The sequence below is a fragment of the Oryctolagus cuniculus genome, chromosome 4, assembly GCF_051225735.1.
Source record: "Oryctolagus cuniculus isolate XC-2025 breed Fujian yellow rabbit chromosome 4, ASM5122573v1, whole genome shotgun sequence".
NCBI lineage: Eukaryota > Metazoa > Chordata > Mammalia > Lagomorpha > Leporidae > Oryctolagus > Oryctolagus cuniculus.
Genome location: NC_142870.1, coordinates 88,054,737 through 88,076,472, shown reverse-complemented (window position 1 = coordinate 88,076,472; position 21,736 = coordinate 88,054,737). Strand labels below are relative to the sequence as shown.

The following is a 21,736-nucleotide window of genomic DNA, read 5'->3' as shown; positions in this document are numbered from 1 at the left end:
TGATAATAGACTATTTTCTTATCATTGGGTTTGGGGAGTTCTTTACATAATCTTGATATGTCTTATCAGATATATAATTTGCACAAATTTTTTAAATTTTAGTTCAGCATAAGAATGGTATTGGGAGCTTTGTTGTAAACCAATTCCAAACTTTACTTGATACTAGTTGTATCTCTTGGAGATGGTGCCAGGAATCTGTAGTTTTAATATACAGAGTATCCTACATGCTTGCACTTTCATAGAGAAAATTTAGAAAACATAGCTCTAGGAGCTGGCATTGTAATGCAGTGGGCTAAGCCATGGCCTGCAATGTTGGCATCCCGTGTGTGTGCCACTTCATGGCCCAGCTGCTCTACTTCCAATCCAACTCCCTGCTGATGCTCCTGGGTAATCAACAGAAGATAACCCAAGTGGATGAGCTCCTGCCACCCACTTCTGAGACCCAAATGAAGTTCTTGGCTCCTGGTTTCAGCTTTAGTCAGCCCTGACCATTGCAGCCATATGGGGAGTGAACCAGCCAATGGAAGATCTCTCTCCCTCTCCCTCTCCTTCTGTCTCTCTGACTCTGCCTTTTTTTTTTTTTTTTTTTTTTTTTTTGACAGGCAGAGTGGACAGTGAGAGAGAGAGACAGAGAGAAAGGTCTTCCTTTTGCCGTTGGTTCACCCTCCAATGGCCACCGCGGCCAGCGCGCTGCGGCCGGCGCACCGCGCTGATCCGATGGCAGGAGCCAGGAGCCAGGTGCTTTTCCTGGTCTCCCATGGGGTGCAGGGCCCAAGCACCTGGGCCATCCTCCACTGCACTCCCTGGCCACAGCAGAGGGCTGGCCTGGAAGAGGGCAACCGGGACAGAATCCGGCGCCCCGACCGGGACTAGAACCTGGTGTGCCGGCGCCGCTAGGCGGAGGATTAGCCTAGTGAGCCGCGGCGCCGGCCTGACTCTGCCTTTCAAATAACTAAATCTTTCTTAAAAAAAAAAAAAAATGCAGCTTAACAATACTTTGATTGCCCCAATACAGGGACTTTCCCTATTCTAATCTCTTAAATTTCTGCAGTGACAGTTCATTTATCTGATAATATGAAAGAATGAGCAGTAATTCTTTCCAGTACCTGAAATTTGTTACCTGAACTTGCAAACCATAGTCCTTGGGCTGATCAGGCCCACTTTCTGCTTGTTTTCATGTAGCAGGTGAGCCAAGGATGACTTTCACATTTTTTAATGGTTCATGAAAGAGTGAATGTTTTGTGATGTGTGAAAGTCATATGAAATGCAGATTTCATTGTTAGCAAAGTTTATTGGAACATAGCTGTGCTCACTCATTCACATGTTGTCTGTGGCTGCTTTCATGCTACAGAGGCAAAGATGAGTAGTTGTAAAAGAGACCATATGTATGATCCACAAAGCTTAAGATTTTTACTGTCTGATACTTTACAGAAAAAAAGTTTATATGTTTTCTCATTACCAAATAATTGCCTCTGTTCAAAACTTGTTACTGCTATTTGTGTGAATTATGCATTAATTTCCCTTAAAAACTTGTATCAGAGACTGATTTACCACCAGATTTTGAAGGCTTTCTTCATGATGAGCATTTCCAGTCCTCCTACAGATCCTCAGTAACCAAACATCAAGGGATTCTCCACTGGACTTTTTGGCTTTTGCTTTTTGAATTAGTCATAAAGACTAAGTCAATTTCCGTTAGCTTTATTCTAGGACTTGTAAGTGCATGTGGTAAAAGTGTGAATGACTTATAAGGACATATTTGTCTGTTCATTGCCTCCTCATCAACAACATTTGTTTATTGGCTGTAGGGGAGTTCATGATTTATTTTAAGTATTACCCATACTAAATTTTGAGTACTGTTTTCCCACCGAGTAAAGTACTGATTTCCTCTTCTGTATTATGAAATTCTGAACAAATATACGATGATAGGTCTAGTAAGACTGTGAAAAACTCCTCATTATCTAGATGGAAAGCTTGAAACAGAAAGAGAAAGGACTTGGGTTCTCATTCTCATCATCTCCACATCTCGACTTTATGTTAACATTGGGCCAGCTGCTATTTTGAAAAGGTCTGCTTACTTTCTGCACTTGCATTTACAAATCATTTTCTACCTTTGCTTACTGAAGTTTCCTTGTTCTGTCAGTGAATGCTGGATTCTAAGTTGACATGTCTGCTTCTATTGTTTTTCCAGGCTTTTGTGTGGTGAGACCTCATTATTTTAAATTGGGCTGTAGTGTGTCCACAAATCATTTCTTTTTTTCTGTTTTTGTGATTACTCATTGAATCTTAATGGAATTGATTGTTGAAAGACCATTAGCTGAAGGGAATATTGCTGAATTACTACATCGAAACTGTTTTTACTTAGCTTTCTTTCTGTTCCCAATATATGTTTCCCTGTGTATTCCCCCAAAATGTTGGGAACAGATGTTGTACCAATTTGTACAGTTGAAGGGAGGTAAGAAGTACACACATTTCTGATTCATACTTAACTGGCAGTATGTTATGTAACTATTTTCTTTTTCATTGTAAGTAGCAGCATAGGAGGTGACTTTGTATTCTGTACATTTCTGCTATGCTTCTTTTCAGGAATTGAGCTCATACTAGAGTTATTTTGCTGTTTGCTTTAGTTTACCCAAACTTAAAATAATTTATCTAAATTGAAATCTAGCTCAGCTGACTAACCTCTGTAAAGGGAAGTATTTTGAAGCTAGATTAGTAAAACTTGGTTTTACATCTCCTCTTAATCACTTATTACTCTAACAATTTGGAGAAAACAGTATCTCTAAGTTCTAGTTTCCTTATCTGTTCATGGAAGATAATACTTACTATGCGTAATACAGAGGCTTCCATACCCTCTTCCCTAAAACTCCAGTCTGAATGCAGACTGGGCTCTTGGGTTCTTTACCTAGACACCCACCTGGTCTGTCAGGTGTACTCTCTTCATTACTTCTCTTTAAACTGGCTAACACACTTAATGCTAAAAACAAACAAACAAACAAAAAAAGCAGCCTTGCTGTGAGAATTAACTGAAAAACTGGATATTTCTAAAATGGAGTGGTATACATTCAGTCTCTTGATATCACTGGTCAAATTGTCCTGAAATTTGCTCTCTTCGAAACCATTGTTGCTGTGAGACTGTCTGCCTAGAGTTTACTTCTCCATTATACGAATACAGCTTATTTCTGTTCCCCACCATAATCTCTGCCTTGTCCCAGCTCAAATTCTGATTCTCTGTTAAGGTCATTCTCTTTATCTATGTGTCTCATCAACCCATTTTCAAGTATTTAATTTCTTAACCAATATGTGTCCTTCTCTCCATGGGTCCATTAATTTTCTCAAGACAAGACTGATAGCTCACTGATCTCAGTATTTCTAAAGGTACCCTACACATAGGAGATACTCCAGAAAACTTGTCATAATGTCTGACTATTTATAGTCAGGCAGACTGACCTGCACCTAATGAATTAATTCCCCACAATATGACCAGTGATCATTTGCATGAATTCATTGGGGATAGGAATTGTATACTAGGAACTAGTCATTTTTACTTTTTGTTATTGTATCTTAAATTTTCTTTAAAGATTTATTTGAAAGAGTTACAAGGAGAGGGGGAGATACACAGAGAGGGATCGTCTATCCGCTGTTTAACTTCCCAGATGGCCACAGTGGCCAGGCTGAAGCTAGCTAGGAGTTTCTTCTAGGACTGCCATGTATGTGGCAGGGGTACAAACACTTGGGCCATCTTCCACTTCTTTTCCCAGCCTATTGGCAGGGAGTTAGATGAGAAGTGAAGCAGCTGGGACAGGAACCAGTGCCTCTACATGATGCCGGCATTGCTATATACACTGCAACGGGCCCCTTTATCTTAAATTTCTTTAGGGAGCTAATTGGTATTGAGGATAACCCAAGGCCTACACCTGGAGCAGTCTCCTCATCTAACTTGTCTAAAGATTAATTTTAGTTACATAAGAACTTGGTAATATCTGTAAAGTGATGTGCCAGTTTTTGTTGTTGCTAGAGGATTCAGTTAGTTTCCTAGATGATGTTGACTTTCATTAAGAATTTTTTTTGTCTGCTATTTTGTCTGTTTTAGGTAAAGGGGAGATGATTCTTAAAGAATTTTAGCTAGATAGATGAAGCATCGCATATATTTTTTCAAATTTGAAAAGTATGGGATTAGAAACTAAAATGATACATGTGCAGATTGTAAATATAGAACAGTTTTTGATTAAAACGATGTGAGGAAGTATGAGCAGAAGAATAAACTTAGGAATTTTTCCTTTGAGGGGAGAGATGTTTAATTTGTACTTATTTTTGAATGATCTTTTTCATCTTCATATGATATATTAGAAATTAACACTGCTTGGGGCTGGCATTGTGGGTCAGCGGGTTACAGTGCTGCTTATGACAGCGATACCCTACATTGAGCTCCAGTTCAAGTCCTAGCTACTCAGCTTGAAGTCCATTTTCCTGCTAACGCTCTTGGGAAGACAGCAAAAGATGGCCTAAGTAATTGGGCCTCTGCCAATCATGTGGGAGAGCGGGGTGGGATTCCTGGCTCCTGGCTTTGGCCTGACTCAGACCTATAGCCAGTTGAGGAGTTAACTTGCAGTTAGAGGATCTGTTTCTGTCTGTCTCCTTCTCTGTCACTATACCTTTCAAATAAATAAGTAAATCATAAAGACGTTAGTATTGTTCTAGAAACATGCAGTGCTCCATCACATTTACAGTTCCAGAGAAATATATTAAATTCCCTAAACCATCTAAATAATTTTGATTCCTTAAACAAGTGAGGCAGGTGCAGGTGGATTCTCTATAGAAAAAGGTATTCAGACAGCTTATTTTTCTGTTTACAGATGCAGGCTTCCCCTGATTTTTTTTTCATTTCCTCTACAAGGTTTTAAATAGTAACCAAGGGTACTATAGGGTGTGTTGGTGTGAATAGTAATAAATAGAGAAGTTTAGGACATTTAGAACATATTCAAGATAATTTAAAACATTTTGTTATCATCCAGAAGCCTTTTAAATAGGAAGGTGTTAGCTTTCATGCCTGTTCTGATTATCTATCCCCAGGAAAACTTTTAGTAAATGGTACTGTCTGCATTTGTGTTCACTGGGCAGTTATTGATTGATAACATGGTCTTCTTTCACCTTGATACTAAAGGCCCTATGGGACCTGCTGGTCAAAACAGGAAAAGCTTACCTTTTTATGAGGCAGCAGATTGAATGAGAGGTTATTTTAAGGTTTGCTGGTGGCTAAAGTTGCTCCACAGATGAATAAAAGCAGGTGTTTTTCATTTTATATGCTAGAAATAGTGAAGTCAACAGCAGCAATGAAGAAAGCAATAATTGATGCAGGTGAAAGTTAGCACATCATTCATGGATAGGTTTCAAATCAGTTGCACTTTCACATTTGATTGACTTCACTTCCATTCAGGGTTCCACCTTCATACCACTGTTGGTAGTGACACTCTGATGATTCTTTTATTAAAATAAACTTAGGAAGTAGTTTATACATGGGATCCTTCTTTTTAATCCTGGGCATTCATCTGAAAAAGATTTGGAGTAGTTGAGCTTATTAAATAAACATTCTACAAATTCTGGTTTCCCATTAGCTCAGGTCCATAAAATGTGCTGGAAATATGTTCTTTTTTGTTAGATATATGACTTCAGAAAGAACTATAGGAATACAGTATACTATTGGTTATATTTCTTGCCAGGAAACTTGTCAACAGATTCCTTTGAGCAAGTGGTGCCTGCAGATTCCAGTGTAGATGCTATACTAGAAGAGTGACCAGATCCATGTTAATCAGTGACTTAGTGGGACTTAACCTAGCTAAAATTCTTGATAGAAAAGAATTAATTAAAAGACTTGATTAATTTTGAACATGCCAGTAATAATAGGCTATCTGTATTAAGCTGCTTCATATTGAGTAGCCAGTAATTTCTTGGATCCTTCACATACCTTACCTGATTTAGTCCTCACTACTTTTATCCTTATTTTACAGATAAGGAAGATCTGAGGCTCAGAAAAGATTAAATAACTTGCCCAAGCTCTTTTAGGCTTTGAGTAAGTAGCATTTGAATCCTGATCTATATAGCTCCAAAGTTGATATTTCTTCTTCTGAAATACTTCTTAAGCACTCTGTTTACTTTCATATTACTGAAGAAATCTCAGCATTCTTACTGGGCTCTGTCACTGTTGATTGTCATCTTCGTTTTTTTCTAATTTTCTCATAGGGCTATCTAAGTTTCCAGGCTTTTGGAAACCATCTAATGTTCACATGTAGCAAAATGCCAGTCAGGTGAATGCAGATTTATTTTAAAAAAGCGAAAGTACCCCACGCCAGTGAAACAGCACAGAGTCAGAATTACTGCCTATGATCTGTTTTCATCTTGCTGTTATTTACGTAAAAATTACCTGAGTTTACTTTGAAATACAGGCTACGTTCTTTCAGTTTACTGTGAGATACCCCTTGATCTGAAAAGACTATATTTCTGGGGGAGGCAATCTGATGTTAGTGTAAGTTTGCTTATAATCAGAAAGCTAAATCTCTAGTCTACAGAGACATAGCCAAGATTAGAATAAAACTGAAGCAATTCTAGGGCCAGCCCTGTGGCATAGCTGGTAAAGCCACACCGCCTGCAACATTGGCAATACATATGATACCGGTTGGAGTTCTGGCTGCTCCACTTCCAATCTAGCTTCCTGCTAATGTACCTGGGAAAGCAGCAGAAGTTGGCCCAAGTGCTTGGACCCCAGCGCCGATGTGGGAGACCTAGAGAAAGCACCTGGCTCCTGTCATCCTGGACTGTTTTGGCCAATTGGTGAGTGAACCAGTGGATGGAAGATCTGACTGTCTCTCCCTGTACCTCTTCTTTCAAATAAATGAAATAAATCTTAAAAAACAAACAAACAAAAAACCTGAAGCAGTTCTAGAAAGGTACTTGTGATTTCAAGTTACCTTTTAAACAAACACATTTCTGGTCAGTGAACATGACCAAGTTCTGAGTATATGCTGACATACCAGGAGAATTCCAGAAATATCAAAATTTGTTTAATTTTTTGTGTTCATAGTATTTATGTATGTCCAGATTACTAGAAATGCTCATAAATTTCTGCAAATGTTTATCAGAATGAAACTGAGAGTTGTGGTTTGCTTTGTGGTTGTAAGAGACTAAGAACATTTTATTATGTCTGTGTATCCCATGATCTCTCAAGATAGTTTGGGAATTTTTAATATTCTCATTTGCTTGAAATCAAAATGGATTTACTAATCCTAGGAGGGGAAAAGTACTCACTAAAGTATCTGCTTGCAGAAGAAGAATCAGCAGTGGAAATATCTGACTCAAGGATAAGTAGAATCTGCAGTAGCTAGTACTTAGGGAACTCTGTTGTCATACGAAGCCAATAAACCAAAATGGTTTTTCTTTCTCTAGTGTAAACTTGTACTTATGTTGGGTTGGATATGATCTTTTGGGTTTTTATGGGCAGCACTGGGTTTATACTACAGAGATTTAAGGAGATGGGTGGCTTTTCTTTCTAGGCTAAGGCAAACAGAGAACTGACTGCCAAACCATTTGAGGGCTTGCTTAAGTGCCAGGAAAAGTGCCATTCAAGTAGTGGAACAACAAAAGCTTGGAGTTTCTTTAGGGATAAATAAAATCAAATTAAGTAAGTTCTTAAAATCCAGATATTTTTTGTGAAAAATTCCTTTGGAAAAAATTATGTCTGCTGCTGTTTCTTTAATGGTATTTACCTTTTTGAGGATGCCTTGGGGTATTTGTTTTCTATGTAGGTTTCAGAATAATGTGTGAGTACCCTTTAAAAAAAATTGCATTGCTCAAGTACTTAACCATAGTTATTGTTCCTCTCATTTTACACGTAATCAAACATAAATGATGCTAGTTTAACATTCAGTTAATGATTAGAAGAGCCAAGATTGGAAAAGAGTACCCTGAGTTATACCATGTTGCTTCCTTGCACTGAGCATTCACGGAGTATCTCATGGAACCAATGTTCTGTTCAGTGTGCTACAGAAAAAACTATACACTTATCATTTGTTAAATTAATTTTGATGGTTATTTCTTTAATCAATGAAATTTTAAGAATTTGAAAAATTAACTGAACCATTTTAAACAGGATGTTTCCTTTTTACTCATGTTTATAGTATTAAAAATGTTTTTACTGGCTGTGTAAGAGCAAATATTAATTATTCTAATGTAGAACACACATGTAAAATGTGGTTTTTAAGAAGGCATGGAAGATACTTATAAATCTTAATAGAACGCTTGTTCAGTTATCAGTTTAATTTCCTTAGCCTTTAGTTTTTTTTTTTTTTTTTCCATTTACTTATTTTCATTTTTATTTGAAAGGCAGAGAGAAAGAGAGTTCCCCTCTACTGCCTCATTGCCTATGTGCCTTCAGCAGCCAGGACTGGGCAAGACTAAAGCAAAGACCTGGGAACTCCATCCCACTCTCTCCTGAGGGTTACAGGGATCCACGTATTTGTGCCCTCATTTGCTGTTTCCCTGGGAGTATCCTAGCAGACAGTTGGAATTGGAAGCAGAGCCAGGCATTTAGATCCAGGATGTGAGCATCCTAAGGGGCATCTAATTGCTAGGACAAATATCCATGCCATGCTCATTTTAATATTCAAAGCCAATTGAAATTCAAAAATATTCACATTTGCTAATAAGAATCCCAAGTCTTTCAGAAAGTGTTGATTAGTGGGACAAGAAGCAGAGGAGCTATTTCCATATACAAACTTTGAAGATAAGTTGGTGGCCAGCTTAAGACCAATAATATGCCCAAGATATTTGATCGTCCATAATGGCAAAGTGAATTATAGCTGTTCCTTAAGATACACACACACAGTTGAAATGGTTTTAAATGCTGTGTAGTCTAATTCAGGTTCACTAAGTGGTCTATACCATTATTCATATGTCACACTCTGATTATCACATGGACGAGTGTTATGCAAGAAAACTTTAGTGACATTGTGTTTTCTGCACTGTCCAAAATAGTAGCCACTAGCTGCATATGGCTATTTAGTACTGAAAATACGATTGTAAAGTTGAATTTTTAAAACTTTGATTCAATTTAAGGCAATCCTTTTTTTTTTTTTTTTTTTTTTTTTAATTTATTTGAAAGGCAGAATTACAGAGAGGCAGAGGCAGAAAGGAGAAAGAGAGAGGTCTTCCATCCAATGGTTCACTCCCAGATGGCTGCAATGGCTAGAGCTGTGCTGATCTGAAGCCAGGAACCAAGATCTTCCAGATCTTCCACGTGGGTGCAGGGACCCAAGGACTTTGGTCATCTTCTACTGCTTTCCCAGGCTATTAGCGGGAAGCTTGATTGGAAGTGGAGCAGCTGGGACTCTAACACTGCAGGCACTGAAACTGCCGCCCTCCAGGCGGTGGCTTTACCCACTGTGCAGTAGCGAGGACCCAAGGAAATTTTAAAGTATCTTTTCTGACACTGTTATGTCCAATGTTAAGTCATGTATAGTACACAACAAATGAGGCTTTGAAGGATGTCTTATTGACCTCTTTTTGGGAGTATGAAGATGGAACCCAGTGATTGGATGGGGACTTAGATTAAATGATCTGTTCAGGCTCGTTTTGGGATTGTAGGATATTTGTTGAGACAGAGGAAGTTCAACTTGAGTGTTTTGTGTTAATATCTGAATTTCCATTTTCTGAGGATAAACAAAGTCTGAGTCATAAGTTTTCTTTAAAAAATCATTTATAGAAATTTGAATCACTTCCTTATGAAAAGTGTTATCCTTATCCATCAATTCTACCAGTGTTAGTAAAAATTGCTCTTCCACCCTGCTACCTTTTCTCTTTTTTGCACTGTTCATCTCATTCCTAATCATCCTGTCAGATGGAAATTTTTGACTCAGCCATTTTCTTTTTCCCAGTAAGTTACCCAGTTACTTTGTGGTCTCTGATAATGATGTAGATGGTCTGTGATATTAAAGCAGTACATCTGATTTGATGACTTATATTATCTCAGCATTTTCAAAACCCACTTGCCTGCAATCTGGTTTGTCTGTGGTTAGCTACAATAAATCTGCTTGCCAAACAAGTGGGTTAGGTTACTCGGGTTTTCATTTAACTTTGAATTTGGGGTATTAGAAAAAAAACAACTCAAGAACATAATACAATAAATTGCATCAGAGTGAAATGTTGAAATTAGATTGTTTTGCTTTTTAAAATGGCTCATTATTGTTCAGTCTTAGGTTTATTGAAAGTATGTGTATATTGTGTAGGTGCAATGGTTAAAACTGTTGATATTCATTATATAATTGAATGCTTTGGTATTAATCAGCTTTTCATTACTTTAGCAAAAATACCTGAGAGGAGCTTCTTGGGAAGGAAAACGTTTATTTGGCTTATGGTTTAGATGTTGGAAGTCTAAGATGGGGTGGCCCATCTAGTGAGGCCAAAGGAAGACCAAGGGACAATCATATATACAGCTAAGGAGCTGAGAGGCACAGTTAACACACTCTTCCCCCTTCTATGTGATCTCTCCTTATAATGCCATCATGATTTGATCATGGGCTCCACCTTAGCAAACAAATCCAATCCAATCTCATCCCAGAGTTTTCACCTTACCTAATTACCACTCTAATCCATCAACCATTAAAATTAATCTATTAACTGTTAACATATCACTTTGGGATTTAAATATCCCCATGAAGGGGTGAGTGTTTGGCATACCAGTCAAGAGTGCACTTTGGCTTCCTGCGTTGTGTAACAGAGTGCCCCAATTTGAGTTGCAGCTCCCCTCCATTCCAGGTGATAGCTCATGTGGGAGACCTGGACTGAGTTCCACACTTCTTGCTTCAGCCTGGACCAGCACCAACAGTTGTGGGCATTTGGTCAGTGAATCACCATATGGGATATGTATTTGTATGCATGTCTCTTTCTGTCAGTCTCTGTCTTTCAAGTCAATAAAGTAAATCATTTTTAAAAAAAATTATTTATTTCAAAGAGTTACACAGAGAGAGGAGAGGCGGGGTGGGGTGGGGTAGGGCAGTATGTCTGCTAGTTCACTCCTCAATTGGCTGCAATGGCCAGAGCTGTGCCGATCTGAAGTAAGGAGCTAGGAGCCTCTTCCAGGTCTCCCACATGGGTGCAGGGGCCCAAAGACTTAGGCCATCTTCCACTGCTTTCCCAGGTCATAGCAGGGAGCTGGATCGGAAGTAGAGCAGCCAGGACTTGAACCAGAACCCATAAGGGATGCCAGTACTGCAGGTGGTGGTTTTACCTGCTGTGCCACAGTGAAAACCCCAGTAAACATATTTTTAAACACATTTTCATGAGTTTTGAATGCCAAGTCATATTCAGTCTGTAGCAACTTCCCATTTAAGTTCCAAAATAACTGAATTTAGTTTCATACTTGGTACTAATAAACCATTTCGTTTCAGTGAAGAGCCAGCATTAATTATTTCTCCATTCTGATAATGAGAACCAAGCAGCTTTTGATATTTCCCTTCAAACTTTTGTGCTCAGAAATATTTTAGCCAAACTTAGTGCTTTGTGTAGGCTTTGTTTTTGCTAGTCTGCTTTCTTATTTTTGCCTAAGAAAACAACAGAACTTTCATTCCGAAGCCTTAAAGGAACAGTATAAATTGAATCATACTGCTGCGGCTGATTTTTTTTCCTGTTAAATAGTTGTTACATCTGTGTTTAATGCTTACATTGGAATAAAAACTTACATCTCTTCTTTTTATTTCAATGTTTTGAAGAGAATTACAAGAATCTTCTTAATAGAAAGCAAATTGGAAAATACATAAAAATGTTTAAAAAGAAAAGTAAGCTACAAGTTAGGATTTTGATATTCTTTCTGGAACTTTCTCTAGGTGAAAAGTCAGGTGTTTTCACTGTAGTCTGAGTTCAGTATAGTGAGGCTTGCAAGGTTGACCCTGGGCGCTGGCCATAACATGGAAACTATTATTAGGACTTTTGTCTCAAGAATGAATATAGGCTGATGTCTATTCTTGAGACATAGTCAAAGGAGACTGGGTCACATTTTCTTTGGAACCTGGAGCATGCTTTTTTAATACTTTTTTTTACTTTCACTAAAATGTAATTTTATCACTGTTTTCAAAACAAATTTTTTTATTTTAATGTAGATTTAATAGCATTCTTTTTTGACTTACTGAAATGCATACCCATTTCACCAGTAGATCTTTTTGAACAGAAATATTTGGACCTAGAAGACCCAGTTTGATTTCCAATTCATTTATTTGTGGGGTGATCTTTCTCAGGCCACTTTTGTGATCTTTAGTTTCCTCCTAATTAAAATAAGGATACTGATAAAACCTTTATCTTCAGGTAGGTAAAAATTGTATTGTAATCTACAAAATTCTGTGTCTCAGTTGTGATTGTCCTTAACAAACTTTCTCTAGAGAAATTGTGTCTCTGAACTATCTTCCTTGTACATGAGTGTTTTCACATGCATAGAACAATGGAAAGCAAGCATGATCCCTGTTTCCAAAGCAGTTACTATGTAGTCTATCTGCCCCTAATAGCATATGTATGAAAATAGGATAACTCACAAAATGCTACTATTCCATAAAAGGGAAAACAGTTACAGTTGAAAGAAATAGCCTCTGGTGGGAGAATTAATCCACACTTTTTTATGTGGGTGGAAGCTCGTAAAGATTGAGTCATAGGAATTGTTCTTTCAAAAAGTATTAGAGTGTGGATAAGAGAAGGACAGAAGAGAATGACAGAGGAGGATGACATTACTTCTTTCCCAGTTTGTATGTAGTTAACTGGGAAAGAATGCTAAGTGTTGCAAGTTAGAAGAGGTATGAGAGTGATCTGTAAGCCATTCCTTGAAGCAGACAGTTCTGGACTTAGTTGCGATGGGATGATTAGATGGTGTGTATTCATTCTGCACATTTGACTGGAGTGAAAGTTGTTCTTGCCAACAAGAGTACAATTTAATTCTTGTTTAGTACTTTTAAACTTTTGAGCAGATTAGCTCAACAAACTGTCTCTACAAATTTTTTTCCGTTTCTAATATAAATACAGGTTAAGTGCTCATTTTTGGCTAAAATTAGAGAATATGTTCATTTACTATAATACTAAAGAAAATTCCCACTATCCTTAGTGTAGTGTGTGTGCATGTGGGTGCATTGTTTTGTAGTTTGGAGGGGGCACTTCTGTTTGTCCATTTTAAAAAAAGACATTTTAGCCAGCGCCATGGCTCCGTAGGCTAATCCTCCACCTAGCAGCGCCGGCATACCGGGTTCTAGTCCTGGTCGGGGCGCCGGATTCTTTCCTGGTTGCCCCTCCTCCAGGATAGCTCTCTGCTGTGGCCCGGGAGTGCAATGGAGGATGGCCGAAGTCCTTGGGCCCTACACCCCATGGGAGACCAGGAGAAGCACCTGGCTCCTGCCTTTGGATCAGCGCGGTGCGCCGGCCACAGCGCGCCAGCCTTGGCGGCCATTGGAGAGTGAACCAGCGGAAAAGGAAGACCTTTCTCTCTGTCTCTCTCTCTCTCACTGTCCACTCTGCCTGTCAAAAAAAAAAAAAAAAAAAAAAAAAAACATTTTATCCCATCACTTCTAAATATGAATCACTTTTCTGGAACAAATTATGAAGAGAATATTTTGTTTCTGAATGAAGAAAAACTGAATGAGCTTTCTAAATAATGTTAAATTTGTTTTATATAAAATACAGTCATTTACTTTTCCCGATATGGATACAAACCTGAGGAGATACAAATCTGATATTATTAATGACTAAGAAAAACACCATTTTAAGATTTCATATTTGTTATTGGACTGGAATTTTAGGGAACATTCAAATTTGTGATCTTTTCTTTTAAAATGTTGATTGCTAAAGAAATTGAGTTTTTGTTTTCCTGCTAACTGCCAAGGGGAGAGCAGATGAGGCGTTCTATGTAAAAGAAGCACCTCTGTAACTACGTAGATGGAAAGTACCCACCATCATTTATAGGTGAAATTGGGGAGCAGGCTGTGTCTGGACCTAAGGTAAAATTAGCAAGCAGGTACACCTGCAAGAAAGTGTCCTAGGAGAAATAATGAAAAACAAAAAGACGACAAACATGGGGAACAAATCTAAGAGGAGGAAAAGTGTGAAAGATAGCTTTTGGGTAGTTTGAGGTAGAGTGAGATTGTGATGATCAGATTTTTCTTTGGTGCTTGCCGGGGATGCAGTGTACTTGGAGTGCTATGGAATTGCCACAAGCTCAGCCCACAGGGCCATTCTGTCCTCTGCTGCTTTGTGTCTTCAGTGCTTCTGGCACACAAAGCTCTAAGTCACCTTGTGCATTTTTGTCTTTGGAGCTTTTTTTCACGGTTAATTCTCTGCTGTAAGTATTTACTGCTTCTGTCCATAGGATTTGTAAGCTTCCATTGAGATCATTCTGGATGTTAACTTATACTTCAAGGTATTGCTAAATATTCTGTTTGTCTCTCCTATTCCTTACACCTAGCTCAAATTCACAGCTTTCATAACTGATCCAGTATTTATGCCTTCAAAGAATTTACTACAGTTCATTAATGTAACATTTATTGTTATACCTGCTTGCCTTTAAAATTTTTTATTTAATATAAAATTATATTTATGAAGTATTTTGTGGCATTTCATTTCATTGTGTGTCTGCTTTGTGCAGTGTATAGTCAAATATATCTACCTCCTCAGACATTCAACTTTCTTTATGGTGAAAACATCCAAAATCATGTCTTGTAGAATTTTTTTCTATAGAAAGATATACAGAGGGGCCGGCACCATGGCTCACTTGGGTAATCCTCTGCCTGTGGTGCCGGTATCCCATATGGGAGCCGGGTTCTAGTCCCGGTTGCTCCTCTTCCAGTCCAGCTCTGCTGTGGCCCACGAGGGCAGTGGAGGATGGCCCAAGTGCTTGGGCTCCTGCACCTGTATGGGAGACCAGGAAGAAGCTCCTGGCTTCAGATTGGCACAGCGCCGGCCGTGGCGGCCATTTGGGGAGTGAACCAATGGAAGGAGGACCTTTCTCTCTGTCTCTTTCACTATCTATGACTCTACTTGTCAAATAAAAAAATTAAAAATAGGAAAGATATACAGCACATTATCTGTAGTCATATTTCTGTGCAGTAGAGCACCAGAACTTCTTACTCCTCTCTGGCACTTAGTACCCATTAGTCAGCCTTTTTTTTTTTCCCCCCCCCACCTTTCCTCTTATTTACCTTTCTGTCATTCCCACCTCTTTACTATTTTGGGAGTGACATATTCATTCTGACATAGAGTTCAGCACATGCTTATTGAATAAATGAGTGTTTATGAGACTATAACATTTGTGTGTTTAGGGAAAATCCAGAACTGAATGAGAATCTTACTCTCCAAAAGGAAAATAGATTGGAATATATTTGTATATGTATATGTATAAGGTATGTCAGTCAGTCCCCTCTTAATTTCTGAGACTGACTCTGTTTAATGTAAACTAATTCACTGAATATTTATATGTATATATTTGGGTTAAAAATCATTGAAACTCCTTTAATAGGAATGATAGAGGATCCTAATTTTCCTGTTACAATAGTATCAATAAATGATTAGTTTATTTAAGTCAGGGGTGGGTAACCTTCTGCCAAGGGCCATTTGGATCCTATAATATCATTTGTGGATCATACAAAGTTATCAGCCTAAAAAGTAGCCTTCTGTAGATTTACTAAGTTTTGAGTCCTGCCTGCCATTGCCTTGGCAGAACTAAACCAAATAACTTCCCAAGCCTTATATGGCCTGCAGGCTGGAGGTTCCCTACCCCTGACTTTAATGGTAGTTGACAAATTTTACAAGTCTGTGGTTCTTTCAAATGGCAGAGCTTAATTCTGTTCATGATGTTGTTCACTTGCTTTCTGGAACTCTTACTGTTCTTTGCCTTTTTGACCAGTTTCTTCTTTTTGTTGTTGTTTTCATTAGTGAGCATTTTCTGAAGTCTCAACATGCTACATCCGGTGCTAATTGTTAGGTGAGATTACCCCTATAGTATTCCTATCCTCAAGGATTTCTAAATGGATGGTGAGGCAGCTGTATGCTCTAGCTCAGGAGCCAAGTACATTTCTTTCTGTTAAAGCTTTTCTAAACAAGCGGTGTTCCAGGATTTTAATGTTTAAAAGATATTTAGCCACCATACTGTAAGTTTTGTAAAGTGTCAAGTTACAGAGGAGGCCACAGGACCATTTAGGTCAGGGTGGAAATAAAGCAGATCAGTTGGAAAATTGTGGTGCGGACACTCATGTTAGTATCAGGTTAGGAATAGTAGACGATGATGAGGTTGATTTATGGAAAGAACACAAAAAACAACCGTGGGTTTGGAGTGAGAGAGAGTGAACACGGCTGGGAAGGTGTTTGAGAAGTGGGGGTGAAAGACTAGGTTCCAGAAATCCACTTTAAATGTGGCCGAAGGTAAAATTGGTGAATGGAGCTCATGGCTGTTTGTTCTCAGCATACTGTTTATACTGTTTACAACCAAGCAGAGTAGGTTAGAGAAAGAGCAAAGTTCTAGGCAGGCTCTTAGCCTGGCCTGTCTGTGAAATGTTTTCTGACATACCCAGTCCAGTTACTGATTTACAAAGGTGACTAAATGTTTGTTCCCAGGTTGCCATAGAGTAATTATATAGGGTTTACACAGGCAGATCTTGAAAGAAGTAGAGTAGATGCAGAAGAAATTATAGATTGGACAAATAATATTTCAGAATAAATGAGTCGTACTTGGAAGCATTTAATAAATTCTGAGGTCCTACATCATTATATTTGACACTACTACTATGTATATACTCATAATCCATGCATTTCCCTATAGCCATTAAGATCTTCTAATTTAGGCCGTGCTCATACCCAGTTAGTACCATTTCTGGATCTGCAGAAAAAGAGTTAGCATCAACTTAGAATAATTGAATTTGTAAATCAGTCTTGCTCTTTAGATATTAAGAAATCATAGGCCGGCGCCTCGGCTCAATAGGCTAATCCTCCGCCTGCAGTGCCGGCACCCTGGGTTCTAGTCCCGATTGGGGCACCAGATTCTGTCCTGGCTGCCCCTCTTCCAGGCCAGCTCTCTGCTGTGGCCCGGGAGTGCAGTGGAGGATGGCCCAAGTCCTTGGGCCCTGCACCCGCATGGGAGAGCAAGAGAAGCACCTGGCTCCTGCCTTCGGATCAGCACGGAACGCTGGCCGCGGCGGCCGTTGGAGGGTGAACCAACGGTAAAGGAAGACCTTTCTCTCTGTCTCTCTCTCTCTCTCACTGTCCACTCTGCCTGTCAAAAAAAAATAAAAAATCATTAAGAAGGCCATGTTATTATAATCAGGAATTCACACATTCCTTACCTCTATTAGGTCAGACTACATGTTTGTGATTTAACAATATATGCTGTTGATGAAATGAAGGAACTTAAAGGAATTTATATTTAATTATAGAATTTAAAATGTAAAAACATTACTAAAAACAAACACAGCAACCTAGTAATCTACCACAAAAATTAGATGTTAATATTTTGCCTTAACTGCTTCAGTCTTCTCTTTTTGTAAAGCTGTAGAGTGACTTGTGTAGCTAAGGCAGTCCTGCCCCTTCTTTTTCTGTTTTCAGAGACAATTGCCATTTTGAATTCAGGTTATCAGTGCCATATATTTATTCATTCAAAGATGTATTTATTTGAAAGACAGAATGAAACAAAATGTTCACTCCCCAAATGGCCATAATAGCCAGGTCTGGAACAGAGCTAACCGAGGAACTAGGAATTCCACCCAGCTTTCCCACATGAGTGTCACATACTTAAGCTTTTAAGACTCATTAGCAGGAAGCCAGACTGGGGACTCAAACCAGCATTTTGAAATGAGATGTCAGCATTGCATCTCCAAGGTCTCCATATTTAAATATTAAGTTGTTTCTTTGATTGTGGCACAGCTGGTTAAACTACCACTTGTGTTGCCAACATTCTATATTTTAGTAATGATTTGAGTCCTGTCTGGCTATTCTGCTTTGGATCCAGCTCCTTGCTAATGTGCCTGGGAAGGCAATGAATTATGGTTCTGAGCAAGGTCCCCTGGCAGCATGATGGAGATGTAGGTGGAATTCCTGGCTTCTGGTCTTGGCCTTGCTCAGTCTTGATTGTTGCAGCCATTTGAGAAGTGAACCAACATAAGAAATATATCTCTCTCTATTCTCTTTCTCTCTCTGTCTCTCTCCCTCTACCCACCCCCACTTTACCTTTCAAATAAATATTTTTTTAAGATTTATTTATTATTTATTTGAAAGTCAAAGTTACACAGAAGGAGACACACACACACACACACACACACAGACACACAGAGGGGGGTAGGAGGGAGGGAGATCTTCCATCCGCTGGTTCACTCTCCAATCTACTGCGACATCCGGAGCTGCGCCCATCCAAAGCCACAAGCTAGAAGCTTCTTTCTAGTCTCCCACGTGGGTCCAGAGGCCCAAGGACTTGGGCCATCTTCTGCTTTCCCAGGCCATAGCAGAGAGCTGGATCAGAAATGGAGCAGTCGGGACTCGAACCTGCACTCATATGGGATGCCAGCACTGCAGGTAGCGGCTTTACCTGCTACGCCACAGCACCGGCCCCTCAGATAAATCTTTAAAAAATAAAATTTTGATTTCCATGTAGTACTTGTACATTTTAATGGGGTACAGCATAGTATTTCAACACACATATGTAACATAAATCAGCCAGTTAGCTTTTCAGTTTCCTTTTGTTTGTAGCCTATTAGCTCTTTTCTTCAATTTCTTTATGGAGTAAATAATACATTATTGCCAACTGTAGTCACTCTAGTGTGCTATGGGGCACTAGAAGAACATTACTTCTATCTGATTGTGTTTTTGTCTCTCAATGAGGGACAAGACAATGTGTGAATATATATGTGAACATAAGTGAACACAGGCAGTGTTGTTCATCTTTTTAAACGTCCTCAGAGATAAATCCAAACCTGCAGAAAGAAATCTATGACCTTCTATAAGTCCCAGGGGGTAGTTTCATGAGTCGTACACATTGTAGTAGTCTGATGCTTTGGGGAATTTTCCTTTTATAACATTAGTTACGTATTTGGAATAGAGTAAGAACATAGCATCTAAACTACACATCCTTAAAACAGCACTTTTCATGATGAGTTCTTCATGTTTTGGTTTGCATATTCCTTTTAATAAGCAGGAATTTAAATTGTAATTTGGAGTTAAATGGACCTGGGAGACCAGTAGGTAGTCTTGCTGGGATTTCCTGAGGGAGGCAAAGTTAGGGATAGCTTTCCAATTTCTTCCATTTTTGTTTGTTTGTAAATTATTTAGGGTTTAGAGAGACCCAGAGACCCTGGAGATGAATCCATTGAAGCACATGCTTTTTCTTGAAGTGGAGATTTGTTTCTACTGAGGGACTAATGATGGTGTGGTTTTCCTTAAGGACACTAGGAGAGCTGTAAATCTCTGAGTTTGTCTCCTGAGAACCACAGAGGCCGATTCATAGACTAGGTTTCTTCTAACTTCCCTGACCCATGCAAGCAAGAACTCAGCTCTCAGCAACAATCTGTTATTTTAGCAGTGTTCCCTCTCCCCATTAGAGGTGGATTACAATTTCTGTTGCGGTGGTTAATGTCATCACCTTAGGAAACACCCAACCGTGGCGCACTGAGCAGGCACTGTATGGATTTTTGTGAATGAAGATTACATGTTTAACTAGACACTGCTTTATGCATTGGAGATTATAAAGTTGATAATCTTGAAATATTATAATTGGTATTTTGAATGAAACAAAGTTCTTTTTATGTCGGAGTACCACTAATGAGTCTTCGTGTCTACTCTTCCTTCATTCTCACCAGTGTGCAGAGATTTTGCTGTCCTGGAGGACCACACCTTGGCTCACAGTCTGCAGGAACAAGAGAGTGAGTAATGGCTCTCATGGGCCTTCAGTTTCTTAGGGCGAGGTAGCGAGAGAACACAGCCACATGGCCAGACTGTCTATTACCCATCATGTAGAATTTGTCTAGACAAGTGATGTCTGGATGAATGATGAATAGTTGGGTGTTTTCAAGCAGGGCAGACTGTCAAGAATTAGAAAACTGCAGGGTATATAGGAAGAAAAAAGGAACTTTTACCTTTCCCTCTGCCTTAGGAGGAGCTGCCATAGGAATCTAGTCCTGCTTCCAGAACAGGGTGTGAACATATTAGGTTCCACTGATGTTTTCTGAATATTTGTGCAGTGTGCTGGTGGGAAGTAAATCTAGGTTATGTGCGCATTTGTGAATATGTGATTTGTGAACAACTCATTTGTAAGTATACCCATTAAGTATTGAAAAATGCATTAATAAATAGATTGGTAGTGTGTTAACAGGAAGAGTACTGGCTCTGGCTTTAGAATGTTTGTGTGGAATCATTATATCACCTTTTATTTATTTATTTTTTGGCCAAAGGCAAATTACTTACCTTGTTGATCTTCTCTTTTTGCTAAAGAGAAAAATAGAGATAATAATTTCTGTGCTGCTGTTTACACAGTGTTGTTGAGAGTATGAAATGAAGTGATAGATGTGAAGCCCTTTTGAGTTTGTTAAGTGTGTTAATAAAGATTGGTACTAACAGCCCAATGCATTGTCATTGCTCTCCTCTTTCTGTTCCAGTTGAGCATCACTTGGCATCGAATGTTCAGAGGAGCCGTTTGGTCCAGCATGATCTGCAGGTGGCTAAGCAGCTCCAAGAGGAAGATCTGAAAGCCCAGGCTCAGCTCCAAAAGCGCTACAAAGACCTGTGAGGATCTGGGAGTTAGGAGGGTGTAATGTCAGTAGTGGTTTTCTCTGTGGAGCCAACAGCCATGGCGGGCAGGAGGAGACTCCTCTAGTCCCTGTTATACTACAAATCCTACTGTGATTATCCAGTAGTTTTCTTTGCTTTGAAAACTTCCCCTTTCTGCTGTAACCCTTGACTACATTTTGGGATACAGGATTATGGTGTGAATTTCACCACTTTTAGTTGTGTAACTTTGAGTCAACCAATGGACCTGTGTGAATTACCCACAAAACTGGAAAATTAATCTTTGTCTCTGCTCATGGTTGGTTTGATCAATCAAGTGAAATAATTGGCATCAAAGAATTTTATGAGTTGTATTGGGTTCCTTTTCTATTTCCCACTTGTGTTTGCTGCTGTTACTTTCCTTGGTCCTCTCACTTTCAAAGAAAATTGTAGAATGTAACAAAGTTGTGAATTGTCCTCTCAATTCTTTTCATCACTTCAATATCTGAAGAAAGTTCTCTCTCAGTCTTGACCCTTAATGAAAATGATCAGTTCAAAAATCATAGTCCTTTCAGCAACATTACTTTTTACTGTTTCTCAGTGTTTTAAAGTTCATGGAATCCAATTCTTCTCTGAGACTGGCTTTTACAACTCGGTACTGGTGGATGTGACCCCATGAGAGTGTTGAGGAGGAAGGAGAAAAGGCAGAAGTGAAGGACCCCTTAATTTATTCTAGCATTATGTGTTTGCCCTTCCACTTCTTATTTGTAGGGAGGACTCTATTCGTCATTTTGCTAAACTTCCTTATTTTGTAAATAAATATTTTATTGACTTTTAAACTGGGTGCCTTGAAAGGCATAGGAGACCAGAGGGAAGAAGACATAATAACTATTGCTTTTTTTTTTTTTAAAGATGTGTTTATTTGAAAGGCAGAGTTTCAGCAAAAGGGAGAGAAACAGTTCTTCCATCTGCTGGTTAACTC

General features: G+C 38.9%; 1 protein-coding gene across 10 annotated transcripts in view; it reads left to right on the top strand.

The window, feature by feature from the left end:
• CCDC50 (coiled-coil domain containing 50) overlaps positions 1–21,736 on the top strand; it is a 75,431-nt gene that overhangs the window by 8,209 nt on the left and 45,486 nt on the right. For 8 of the 10 annotated variants that reach the window (XR_016232478.1, XR_001794693.4, XM_008266664.5 and 5 more), the window contains exons 2-3: positions 19,851–19,913; positions 20,646–20,772. Coding sequence is in view for 8 of the 10 variants with exons in the window: in XM_008266664.5 (XP_008264886.1) it covers positions 19,851–19,913; positions 20,646–20,772 (190 nt within the window). In the remaining 2 variants the exon portion in view is untranslated. Of the gene's footprint in view, positions 1–6,005; positions 6,068–19,850; positions 19,914–20,645; positions 20,773–21,736 lie in introns of all 10 variants that reach the window. The other 2 variants (XM_089330851.1, XM_089330850.1) reach the window with 1 other exon arrangement.